The sequence below is a fragment of the Peromyscus californicus genome, unplaced genomic scaffold (assembly GCF_007827085.1).
Source record: "Peromyscus californicus insignis strain IS unplaced genomic scaffold, ASM782708v3 Scaffold_16__1_contigs__length_79575227, whole genome shotgun sequence".
Lineage (NCBI taxonomy): Eukaryota > Metazoa > Chordata > Mammalia > Rodentia > Cricetidae > Peromyscus > Peromyscus californicus.
Window position 1 is genome coordinate 2,169,244 of NW_026294458.1, and position 13,189 is coordinate 2,182,432.

Sequence of the window (13,189 nt, forward strand, 5' to 3'; positions counted from 1 at the left end):
TCTTTTATTTTATTTTCCTTTTTAATTAAAAAAAGAAAGTTGCTGTTGTTTTCCCCAGGTACAAAGATTTTTTTGCCCTTGCATTAAAAAAACAAAACAAAACAAAACAAAAAAACACCAAAAAACAAAACAAACAAAAACCAATAGTGCCCAAATGATGACACAGGACGCACAAAGACTCACTGACCTCACTGACACTATAACGCCTAGTCTACCATGCAAGGTCTCACTACCCTTAACAGGACCGTCAGCCTGAAAACAGCTTTTCTATTCCTTAGTTTAGTTCTTGTTACAAAAAAAAAAACAAAACAAAAAAAAAAACCAAAAACAAAAAAGGTAAAATAAACAATGAAATAAAACTTTGTTTAAACAAGAACAGAAATAAAAAATAAACTTGAAGAAGAGAAAAGGGTCGTCTCCATTCACACACACGTGATCGTGCCACACCTGGGTCATGCTGCTCTGCTCAGAACCTTCTCTTCTTATAAATATAGAAAAAGGATGGAGCTTGTTTTCAAGTAAAACCTGTGATCCGCCTTTCTCCCTCCTGGACCACGCATACCTTCCCTTCCCTGCTTCCCAGCCTGGGGACCACCTGGGGCTGTGCACTACCCAAGCAGAGGGAAGGCAGGGCTGCTGGAGGCCGTGGGAGAGCGGAGCTGGGGAGGGGACCTGGGCTCTCCCGGCACTAGCCCCCTCCAGGAACATTAAATACTGCTTATGTCATATACTTTCCCACCCTGGCTCCCCCCCCAGCCTTCCTGGCCCTCCTCTGGGCACTGGATTAGTTAAACCTCTATTTCCTTTTTTTTTCTTTTTTTTCTTTTTTTTTTTTGGTTTTATGGTAGTGAAAGTTTAGGAACAGGAAAGCCCACACACTCTTTGGACTTGTCTTTTCTACCTAAACAAACGGCTCCCAGTAAGGATCTGAAACCTGCTCTCCTCCCTCCGCCCGTCCCTGCTCCCCACCCAACAGAACAAAAACAAACCCACCGTGGCTGTGGAGGCTGCTGCAGGCACACACTGGTGTATAATAGAGAGAGTAAATATATTATTTCACTTGGCATGGTGCTGGCAAAGAACCTCCAGCTGGCACTATTTCATGTAACATGGTCCAATCTTTGCATGTACACACAGAACAAGAAGAATCAATTGGCAAACTCGGTGCCACTGGCACAAGCATCTTTTCTCTCTCTGGAACCAAAGAACCAAAAGAATTCTGTACTTTCCAGAAGAAATCCGGCTTTGCTTCTCTAGAGTCTCCTCGCCACTGGGCTGTGGCATCTCCTCGAGGGAGGGCTCTGTTATTTAGTCTCTTCCCCCTGGTTACAGTTCGCTGTGCAGCTCTGCGAGGAGGGGGAGGGGGCAGGGGTGGAGGCGGCGTTGGTAGGGGGGGTGCAGTCTGGGCCATTGGAGAGGGCCCCCACAGTGGCCTCAGAGTCTACAGGTTTAGAGAGGTCGATGCCATGGATGAGGCGGATGAGTTGTTTCACCTTGTCCAGGGAGCTGCGCATCTCCTTCTGTCGTGCCAAGATGGTATTCTTCATCTCCATACATTTACTTATGGAACTGCTGAGCTCCTTCACCTTCTGCTCCAGTTGCTCTCGCTCCTGTTTCAAGTCTGAACTCCACTTCAGTAGCTTCTGCTTCTCCTCTTCTTTTGCTGCTTTGTAGGCAATATAGGAATGAACAATGGCTAAAGTTCCAGGCCATGGAATTGCTTCTTCCTTCTTCAGCATCTGGTCCTGACATCTGGGGCAGATCCACATGCCCTTGGGAATTGTTTTCAGAGGAGGGTCTAAGCAATCCAGATGATACACACGCGAACAGGTGTCACACATCAGCAACTGGCCACTCTTTCTGCAAACACTGCAAAAATCCTCGTGGATATCACCGTCTGTGGAGGTGGGGCTGGGCAGGGACACAGGCTGCACAGGTGCAGGGAAAGTGAATGTGGTCTCTGTCTTTTCATTTTCAGGGGAGTCGGGATGACTGGATGGGGGGGATGTTGGGGTAAGGGCTCCAAACCCCAGCACTGCATTGTATTTTGGAGGACGACCTCTCTTCCGCGTCCCAGGATGCATTGTGCTGTTAAGGTAGGTGACTGCGCTCTTCTTACGCTCTGGCTCAAAGACGGCCCCGCTGTACACCGGGTTCGCGGTCGTCCTTCTCTTCCGCTCCTGCCTCTTGCTTTGGATTTCTTCTAGATGGTCATGTGTTACCAACCCTAGAGACACCATGAAGGCAAGTTTCTGAGGGTTCTCTTCTCGTTTTGGTTTTGGGGCAGCAGGTGGAGTGATGGTACGGCTCTCTGCTTGTTTCTCCTCTGTTTCTGTGTGGGATTTAACTGTCTGTTTTTCAAGGCTTGGTTTGCTAAGCTGTACAGTCTGAGGTCCAGCGAGTCTGGTCCCTGGAGTAGCTATCACAATGCTGGTGAGCTGGGCCATGGGGAACGTTTTGGCTATGGTTGCGGTCTGCCCATTGACGACACGGACGGGGTGGATGGAATTCTGGGATGTGGGGAGGGTTGTGGGTGTAAACTTGGTCAGCATGACAGGCCTCTGGATAAGCTGAGGAGCTGCAAGCATGGGAGGAGGCGCTGGAGCAATAGGAATGTTATTCTGGGCCACAGGCTTGGGGCGGACCTGTGGAAGGAAGTTTGGACGTGGAGTGAGTCTAGGAGGAGGGATAAACTGTGGTACTTTGATGGGCTGAGGGGGTGTTGCTTGAACCAGAGTGACTGTGTTTTTTGCCACAATTTGGACAGCCTCTGCCCCAGGCCCAGGGACCTTACTAGACGTCTGGAGGTTGACTGGTGTGTTCTGCACATCAGTGCTGAGCACAGCTTTCTGACTGTTGATGGCGGTCACCATAGCAATGGTAGGTCTCTGGCCCACAACAGAGGCAGGCATGGTCGCAGTTGCTGCTTTCAAGACGAGAGGTAGTGTCTTTGTGGTAATCATAGAAGCTGTAGTTACAGTCTTCTGTGATGCAGTCAGGCTGGGCGGTGCTGCTGACTGCTGGGCGTGCTGCTGCTGCTGCTGCTGCTGCTGCTGTTGCTGCTGCTGCTGCAGTGGCTGCAGTGGCTGTAGTGGCTGCGGCTGTGCTGTTTGTAGTTTATTTTCAGACTGTGACAATGGCTGTATCTGGAACTTGTCCGGCTGCTCTTGCTTGACTATTAGGTTCTTCCGCAGCTGTTCAACTACTCTTTTCTGTTTCTCACTCAAAGCTGTGATTTTGGCTTGGAGTTCATGAAGCTGTTTCTTTAAGTCAGCATTCTGTGGATCCTGCTTCATTTGAGCAACCAGTTTCTGGTGAACCTGAATTTCCACTTTCAGAGCCTCCTGTAGGGTCTGCAACTCCATCCTCTGCCTTCTCCCCTTTCTTCTGCCTGCTGATTCTACAGTGTCTTCACCTCCCTTTAAAATAACAAGCTCCTCTTGTTGCTGCAGCTTATGAGGTAGTGGGCTCCCTGTCATTAGAAGTATTCAAGAATGCTGCATATCATATCCCCATCTTGGAGATTCACAATGCACATTAGCATATTAAAGGTTCTGAGAAGTCCAATTTGGGGGAAACTGGCTCTCCTTCAGCTCTCTAATCCCCGAAATTAAAATGAGTAACAGTATTCCCAGGAAATTTTCGGTCATGCTTTCCTACAAGGTTCCAATCTATCCGAGGGAGGGGTGGAGGGCAGAGGGGAGGAAGGGGGGAGCCGAGGTATTCCCATTGTCTTTTTTTTTTTTTCCTGGGGGGGGAGAGGAATAGGGAAAGGGCACGCAGGGGGGCGCCCCGAAGGGGAAGTTACTGCTGAAATCTCAAGTTGACTGAGGGGTCCTGTCGAGAACACCCCCTTTCCCTCCTCCCTCCCACACACCCCTCCCCTCCCCCTACCTCCCCCCCCCCCACAACAAACTCCAAGCAAGCAGCCCCTGCTCCTTCCCAGAGACAAACACCAGAGACCGAAAATCAGTTTTTGAGTGATACTGAGTAGATCAACCACATTACAGGGAAGGCCCCATGCCCCAGAGTAGTTGACCAACACAAAAATACACTATATTTTTGGTATGCTTTTGTGTATGTTTTGGATTGGCTTGATTATTATTTGTTTTGATTTTCAGGATTATTGGGTGGGGGACAACACATAGAGGTATGGGGACAGAGAGAGAACATGAAGTAGGGTGGATAAGGGAATCTTGGAGTAGTTGGGGATGGAGAAAATATGACCAAAATACATTTTATGAAAAAAATTTCAACCAATAAATTCGAAAAGAAAATATGTGAGTGCTCAGTTTGCTGATCTAGCCACCAGGTCTGCTGCCATGCATGCTGCTTCCCCAAGATATTACTTGTGATGGTTCAAATGAGAATAGCCCCCATAGGATCATATGTTTGAATACTTGGTCCCCAGTTAGTGGAACTGTGTGTGAATGATTGGGGGTATGGCCTTGTTAGAGATGGTGTGTCACTGGTGATACGCATTGAAGTTTCAAAAGCCCACACCAGGCCCATTCTAGCTTTTTCTGCCTGTAACTTATAGATCAGATGTGAGTTCTCATCTATTGTTCCAATGCCGTGCTTACCTGCATGCCACCATGCTCCCTACCATGGCATTCATGGACTAATCCTCTTAAACTGTAAGGAAGCCTAATTAAATGCTTCTTTTTATAAGTAGTCTTAGTCATGGTGTCTCCTCACAGCAACAGAACAATAACTTAAGAACGTAGCGGTCTGAACCCTCTAGAATCACAAGCCCAAATAAACTCTTGTTTTATAAAGTGCCTTGGTTATTGTGTTTTATCACAACAGAAGAAAATTAACTAAGACAGAAATTAGTACCAGGAGTAGGGTATTGCTGTGACCAACCTGATAATGCTGGGTTTTGGAAGAATGCAGAAGACTTTGAAACTTTTGAATTAGAAAAACAGTTTAACACTATAAGTGGAACTTAATGGGTCATCCTCGTAGTGCTGAGAGCAATGAGGACAACAGAGACATCAGATTTCCAGAGGAAACAATATTAGCATCTGGGCTACAGACCATTCTTAGGATATTTTGGCAGAGAATGTGTCTGCTTTCTACCCTTATCCTAAAACTTGTCTGGGGCTAAATTTAAAAGTAATGCACTAATTTTTTTTGGCCAAGCAGATTTCAAGACAGCCTAATATTAATTCTGACATATGATTATTACTAATCATTGATGCAGGTCTACAATAAAAAAGAGCAAATGAGAAGGGAAAAAAGAGCACTGACAAACTTATGTTATAGCCAAGGCTTGGGCTGGAAAAAGATTGTAATTGCTAAAGAGAAAATCATCATTAAGCATTGGAATAAAGGGAAAGGTGTCCTCAGGCAAGCCCCCACTCAGCTAAGTTTCTAAGTAATGAAAGGAAAAGGCCTAAGAACTTCCTGGCTGCTAAAAAGTAACAACAAACAAAAGCTGTTGCAAATATGGTTCACAGGGAAGAGGATCAGTCAAAAAATGGCAGCTGGACTTGACTGTATTGTCCACATGGCAAGGATTCAAGACTATCTTCCCTTGCAATTTCAGAGAGCCATTGAGACCAGGCAATGTGTGTGTGGCAGAGGAGTCCCACTGTGACAACCCTGAGAGGACAAAAGTCCCTGAGAGATAATTGTGTAAGTCTGTGAGTTGAAGTCTGGGTTGTGTTAAAGACCACAAGATGTTGGAAACTGTAACAATAAGTTGTTATGAAATTATCTTTTACATCCAAAGAGACTGGTACTTCTGCTGGACTTCATAACCAAGTTAATAGTGTACCTTGAGGTCATTTAAGACTTAAGATTGATATCCTTCTTTGTATTCAGCCTGTTTGTTTAAGATAACACGGCAGCAACCAACTTGCCTTAGATTCCCCCATGTTACCAGCTTTTACAGCAAAAGCTAATGCATAGTTTTAAGCATAAGTTATGTGTTTTCCATGCCCCTGGCTCAAAGTAATAAATGAGTGCATGTGTGCATTATGGTAACTGCTGAAAATAACAAACAAGTCAAAAGTTACCTTATATGAGAAATATTCACTATGAATGCTGAAAGCAATATAGACATAGTATGTTTGTGTGATGCTTATAGTACGTTTTGCTATCAAGGTCATTTGGGGTCAGTTGAAAAATGCTGTTAAAGATTTCTATTAAGTATCCCTTGTTCTTTTCCCAAGCAACATTCTCTGTGCTGTTCAATAAATGACCGCAAAAGCCCTTTGTGAGGGACACAAGCAGCAGGCACAGATCCACAAGAGACAGACCACAGAAAAGCCAAAAGCCACTTGCTATACTAAGATGAAAGAAACAAGCCGGGCAGTGGTGGCGCACGCCTTTAATCCCAGCACTCGGGAGGCAGAGCCAGGCGGATCTCTGTGAGTTCGAGGCCAGCCTGGTCTCCAAAGCGAGTTCCAGGAAAGGTACAAAGCTACACAGAGAAACCCTGTCTCGAAAAAACAAAAAAAAAAAAAAAAGATGAAAGAAACAGGGAGAGAAGTGAATAATTCAAATTTGGGCTCATTCTTGGTCAAATTATTCCAAGAGGCAGTGCTTTCTTTTCTTTCCTTAATGTAGCATCAATGCATTTTGGTGCCTCAGAGGTTGTATCTAATGTGTTTAAATGACATAAGAGATGCCAGAGCCATGAGATGTCTGCCAAGGAGAACAGCACACAAGGCATAACAGTCCTAAAAAGAAAGGTGTGGTGCAGACAGCAAAACAGAAGGGGCAGAGCCAGCTAATCCTGTTGACACCAGAAACGAAGGTACAGAGTTAGGTAGTTTCCCTGGTTGGGTTTTAGTCTTACCTTGTTCCAGTATTTTCTCACCATGCCACCATTTCTTCCGTTTGGAACAGAAATGTATATTCTGTGTTATATGTTGGAAGTATGACAACTAAGAGATTGACTTGACTCTCAGAAGAAACTTTGGACTTTGAAGTTTTTTAAGAGTGTTGTTGTTTTGTTTTTGCTTTTTTTATTTTTTTTTTAATTTTTTAAAATTTATTTATTTATTATGTATACAGAAGAGGGCGCCAGATCTCATTACAGATGGTTGTGAGCCACCATGTGGTTGCTGGGAATTGAACTCAGGACCTCTGGAAGTACAGTCAGTGCTCTTAACCTCTGAGCCATCTCTCCAGCCCTTGTTTTTGCTTTTTTGAGACAAGGCTTCTTTCTGTAACAGCCCTGGCTGTCCTGGAACTCACTTTGTAGACCAGGCTGGCCTTGAACTCACAGAGATCTGCCTGCCTCTGCCTCCTGAGTGATGGGATTAAAGGTTTGCGCCACTACCTCCTGGCTGCTATGGGGAATTTCGAAGTTAAACTAAATGAATTTTACATTATAATATGGCCATGAGGTTGTAGGGGCCAGGAAGTGGAATGTGATGGTTTGAATGAAATGCCCTCCAGAGTTTGGGGCATGTTAATAGTTGGTCCCCAGTTCATGGAACTGTTTAGGAGGACTAGGAGGTGTGACCTTGTTGAAAGAGGTGTATCACTGGTGGTGAATTTTGAGAATTTAGAGACTGATCATTTTAAGTTACTCTCTGTTTCTTGCTTGTGGTTCAAGATGTAAGCTTTCAGCTGCTCCAGCTGCCATTCTTGATATTTCCCCATGATGGTGATGTACCCAACTCTCTGGAATAATAAGTCCAAAAAAACTCTTTCTTCTATAAATTGCCTCATTCATGTTATATTAAAAAAATAGGAAAGTAACTAGTACACACAGTAATTACTTTTAAAAAGTTATCAGCACAGGACTAGTTCATTGTTTCAACTTTTGGATTTGAGGAAATAAGAGCAATCATTCAAGAGGGAGACTGTACCTTGGAGGAGGAAGCAGCACATCTGGAAAACCCATCTATTTTCCCATGTAAAGAGGGTTTCTGTATACCACCTGTAGAATCACAGTGGAGACAATGAACAACAAAATAGCATCTTGCCTAGGAGTGTTCACTTACATACAGTTTTTAAGTTTTGTTTTAAAACTTTAGTTACACTATGAACTAAAAGGAAAGTGGGCTAATATGACAGTTTTAATTAATATGTTCATTTTTTTTTTCAAGACAGGGTTTCTCTGTAGCTTTGGAGCCTACCCTGGAACTTGTTCTGTAGGCCAGGCTGGCCTCAAACTCACAAAAATCCACCTGTCTGCCTCCCAAGTCCTGGGATTAAAGGCATGCACCGCCACCACCCAGCTAATATGTCCATTTCCTATAAACTGATTTAGTACTGTGTAAACATTTTATAAATATAAGCATATATAAATAATTACATATATAGCCAGATATAAGGATGGATTTTTAAATTATCATTTTGTTTCACTTGTCAATTTTAAGTTTGATGGTTGATCAGCTGGTAGTTTTAATGTAACTGGCTCCCATAAGCTCATAGGGAGTGGCACTATTAGGAGATGTGGCTTTGTTGAAGTCGGTGTGGCCTTGTTGGAGGAAGCGTGCCACTGTGGGGGTGGGTTTTGAGGTTCTTTTGCTTAAGCTCCGCTCAGTGTCAGAGTCCGTTTCCTGCTGCCTTCTGATCAAGATGCAGTCAGCACCATGTCTTGCCAACATGCCGCCATGCTCCCCTCCATGATGATAATAGATGAAACCTTTGAACTGTAAGCTGCCACCACAATTAAATGTTTTCCTTTATAAAAGTTGCCATGGTCATGGTGTCTCTTCACAGCAATAGAAACTCAAAGACAATCAGATTATATTTTAACAGCATTAGCAATCCTTAATTAAAACTCTGTACTTTTAAATATATGACTTTTTAACATAAAGAAAAATTTTATTTTAATAATATGAGCCTAACCTAATCATTGGTAGGCTTTACATAGACACAAACTTTTAAAATCACTGCCTTTTTATTTATTTGGTTTAAAATCATGAGCTATGAACCCTGAAAAGCAAAAATAAAATAAGAACCTTGTTTTTGAAAAGGGAGAACATGGCTTTTATTTCTCTTTTTCTTTTTTGTTTTGTTTCAGTTTGTTTTGGTTTGGTTTTGTTTGGTTTTTTTTGAGACATGGTTTCTCTGTATAGTCCTGGCTGATCTGGAACTAGCTCTGTAGACCAGGCTGGCCTCAATCTCAGAGATCCACCTGCCTCTGCCTCCTGAGTGGTAGGATTAAAGGTATGTGCCACCATGCCCAGCTGGGTTTTATTTCTTAATTTTAACTTTTTATTTAGGCAATGGTTTTATGTCTTAAAATTAAATATTATAACTTTAAGTTAAATTTTATCTTAAAAATATGACATTTATTTTTATGTTAAGACTTAATAACATCATTTCATTACACATAGAATAATCTTATCTAAATTTTGATTGTTACTTTTTTTTATATTATATTTCCTATAATCCCATTCATGAAAAGGGAACTTAATACAAAGATATACTTGACAAACATATACATCTATCACTTTACATGTATCACAGGCTTAATAAAAGTCTTATATTTAACACTTGATATTAAGAATCATTCTGAAGTTGGGCAATGGTGGCACACACCTTTAATCCCAGAACTAGGGAGGCAGAGGCAGGTGGATCTCTGAGTTCGAGGCCAGCCTGGTCTACAGAGTAAGTTCTAGCATAACCAGGGCTGTTATATAGAGAGATCCTGACTCAAAACAACAAAAAATAAAAATAAAAAAGAAATCATTCTGAGTTCCTGTCCCAGCATTCTGTCTCTGCCATAAAGAGTTTTGTGTCACGAGAGACTCTCACTTTCTCATTCTCTAGCCTTTTTGGTGGTTGTGCTTGGTTGGGGCCATCATGTACTTAAATTAAAGTGAAAAGATGCTAACTACAAAAGAAACAAAAACAATCTCTAGAATTGATCAACTTGAGGCTTCCAGTTATTTTGGAAAGTTGAAAGTACATACTGGCATACATGCAGATTCTGAATAAGATCAGATACGGCAAAGTGAAATCAATCATTTTTACCAATAACTTTTCAGCTTTGAGAAAATCTGAAATAGAATACTATGCCATATTGGCCAAAATTGATATCCATCACTACGCTGGCAATACTACTGAATTGGGAACAGCATGAGAAAATTACTACAGAGTCTGCACATTGGTTATCATTGATCCAGGTGATTATTAGAGGAATGCCAGAATAGAGTGGTAAAAATTAAGCCAGGAAATTTTAAATATAACTTTCTAGATCTTCCTTAAAAACAATAACAATTACTGAAAAAGAAAATCATTGGAATTGGTAAAATAAATATTTTTAATGTTTTATATATATGTATATATATATATATATATATATATATAAAATATTAGTTGCTTTTCTGTTTCTGTGATAAAATACCATGAACAAAAGCAACTTACAGAAGGAAGAGTTCATTTGGGCTTATGGTTCCAGAAGGAAAGGTTCCATAATGGTGGTGGTGGGGGTTTAAATAGTTATGCCCCCCATAGACTCATGTGTTTTAATGCTTGGCCTATAGGGAGTGGCAATATTAAGATGTGTGGCCTTGTTAGAGTAGGTGTGGCTTGTTGGAGGAAGTGTGTCACTGTAGGGGTGGGCTTTGAGGTCTCCCATGTTCAAGCTTCCCTCAGGGTGACACTCAGACCATTTCCTGTTGTCTGCAAGTGTAGGACTCTCAGCTACTTCCTCAGCACCATGTCTGCCTGCATGCCACCATGTCACACCATGATGATAATGGACTAAACCTCTGAACTGTAAGCTGCCCAATTAAATGTTTTTCTTTATAAGAGTTGCCATGGTCATGGTGTCTCTTCACAGCAATAGAAACCCTAACTAAGATTGTAATCAAGGAATTATAGCCGGAGTCCAAGGTAAAGATAAAAGATTACATTTCAGCATCTCAAAACCCATACACAAGAAACAGTGAGAGAAGGGGAGGAGGTCTGAAACTCCCAAAGTCAGGGCCTGTTGATGTGCTTCCTCCAGCAAGGCTCTGTAACTTCCAGCCAGAACCAAGAGTCCAAACACATGTGCTGTGGGGGCATTCTCACTCAAAATACCTCATCCTCACACTTCACAGATTTTTTTGAACATCTCATTGATTCCAATTAATTTTGCTCACATGCACCAAAGCATCTACAGAAGCCAAAATTCCCCTCCCCCAGCAACCATTAACTATCAATAGCTCATCAAGTAGGGGCTGGACCTCATAAGCCCCTCCACCACCTGTGATGGCACTTTTACTGGCTTGACACTGTGCAGGTCTCATGCAAGTGACTACTGCTGAGGTGCCTGCTTGAGCACAACAACCATTATTTGAGCACAAATAACATTTCACAGCATCCCTCCTCATCTTCTGACTCCTGCATTCTTTACACTCCTCTTCAATGATATTCCCTCAGACTTCAGGGGAAGGGTTTGCCAATGGGTATATCTTGCCTGGCAGGTTTAGTACTGGAGTATTCCAGATCCACTTCAGGGTGAAACCATTTATGACTTTCTCTGCCAGGAGGAGCATAGCATCTTCTAGTACTATTAAAACTAGCCAGCAAGAAGCTTTCAGATCAGTTCCAGTTTGATTTCTCACTTCCTGTAAAACAAAAATGTGTTGTGTCTTCAGCACTATGGTTTAATCATATAGTCATTATATGCAACCAAAACAGTAACAATACCCTGTATTGTTTGGGGAGCTTCAGGCACCTCCCTTGCCAATAATTAAGAGGTATCCCTCCCTGTATGCATGGTGCCTGATTCTCAATTCACTACCAAGATAATGGCCACTATCCTATTTTGAGCAGTGCCCAGCTCAGCAGTCAGTCTCTGGTCAGCCCAACCCCATTGCTATATGGTTAGATGTAACCGCTGAAGGGCTGGGCATCACCCTTCTTGTGTTGTGCCCTAGCACGGAGGCCAAGAAGACTTACGTGCTCGACAAGCCCCATGTAAATGTGGGTATCATCAGCCAGGCAGACCATATCAAGACCACCCTGACAGCGGCCATCATGAAAATTCTAGGCAAGGCATGTGAAGTTAAGTTCAAGAAGTATAGAGAGATAGACAATGCCCCAAAGCACCATGAATGCAGCCCCTGGGGAGTATAGCACTGCTGCCTGCCACTATGCCCACACAGACAACCCTGATCACACAGATTATGTTAAGATATGATCACAGACACTGCCTCTCCGGATGACTGCATCCTGGTGGTGGCCGCTAATGATGGCCACATACCCCAGACCCAAGAACACTTATTACTGGCTAAACAGATTGGGGTGGAGCATTTTGTCGTGTATGTGAACAAAGCAGACACTGTCTGGGACTTGGAGATGGTGGAGCGAATAGAGCTAGAGATCCTGGAGCTGCTCACTGAGTTTGGATATAAAGGAGACCCCAGTCATCATAGGCTCAGCTTTCTGTGCCTTTGAGCAATGTGATCCTGAGCTAGGTGTGAAGTCAGTGCAGAAGCTGCTGGATGCTGTGGACACTTACATCCCCATGCCCACCGGGGACACAGAGACGCCCTTTCTGCTCCTTGAAGAATCAGTCCACTCTCTTCCTGGCTGGGGCACAAAGGTGACAGGCATATCAGAGGATGGCATTTTGAAGAAGGGAGACAAGTGAAAGGTTCTGGAACATAACAAGAACATTCACACTGTGGTGACAGGCGTTGAGATGTTCTACAAGAGGGTCTAGAGGACTAAGGCAGGGAATAACCTGGGTGCTCTGAGTCTGAGGCTTAATTAAGACTAGGATCTGAGGTGTGGTTTGGTCATACTCAGCCAGGCTCCATCCAGCCTCACCAGAAGATAGAGGCTCGGGGTTACATCACCAGCAAGGAAAGGGTGACCACCACAAACCGTTTGTGACTCATTTCATGCCTGTCATGTTCTCCCTGACTTGGGACATAGCCTGTCTTGTCACCTTGCTTTCAGGGAAGGAACTTGCCGTGCCTGGAGAAGACTTGAAGCTCAGCCTAGTCTTGTAGCAGTCTATGATCTTAGAGAAAGGCCAGTGTTCACCTTGAAGGAACCATTGGCACTGGTTTATAATTGACATACCAGCCCTGACTGAAGAGGACAAGAACATCAAATGGAGCTGAGTGTGGACTTCTGCTCAGGACATTGAGCTTAGAGCTATCCTGGTCATTGTTCCCTCTTGTGGACACAAGCCACATCCAGAGTACAACTATGGACATGTCTCCTGCTCACAAAGGAGTGGCCTACCAGGACAGGTAGGCAAGTAAACTGTTAC

The 13,189-nt window shown here is 43.3% G+C and overlaps 1 protein-coding gene and 2 pseudogenes across 1 annotated transcript; 2 read left to right on the top strand and 1 right to left on the bottom strand.

Annotated features, from left to right (window-relative positions):
- LOC128111463 (PHD finger protein 21A-like) lies at positions 1–3,697 on the bottom strand. Its single transcript, XM_052739724.1, has one exon. The coding sequence runs from the start codon at positions 3,477–3,479 to the stop codon at positions 1,305–1,307; it is 2,175 nt and encodes a 724-aa protein (XP_052595684.1). The 5' UTR covers positions 3,480–3,697; the 3' UTR covers positions 1–1,304.
- A 745-nt stretch (positions 3,698–4,442) lies between these two features.
- Positions 4,443–10,142, top strand: LOC128111641 (60S ribosomal protein L30-like; annotated as a pseudogene).
- Positions 10,143–10,391: 249 nt separating this feature from the next.
- LOC128111642 (elongation factor Tu, mitochondrial-like) lies at positions 10,392–12,962 on the top strand (annotated as a pseudogene).
- The last annotated feature ends 227 nt before the right edge of the window (positions 12,963–13,189 follow it).

Excerpts from the sequence above, each read along its gene's own strand:
- LOC128111463 (XM_052739724.1), bottom strand. The coding sequence starts at position 3,479 with ATGACAGGGAGCCCACTACCTCATAAGCTGCAGCAACAAGAGGAGCTT.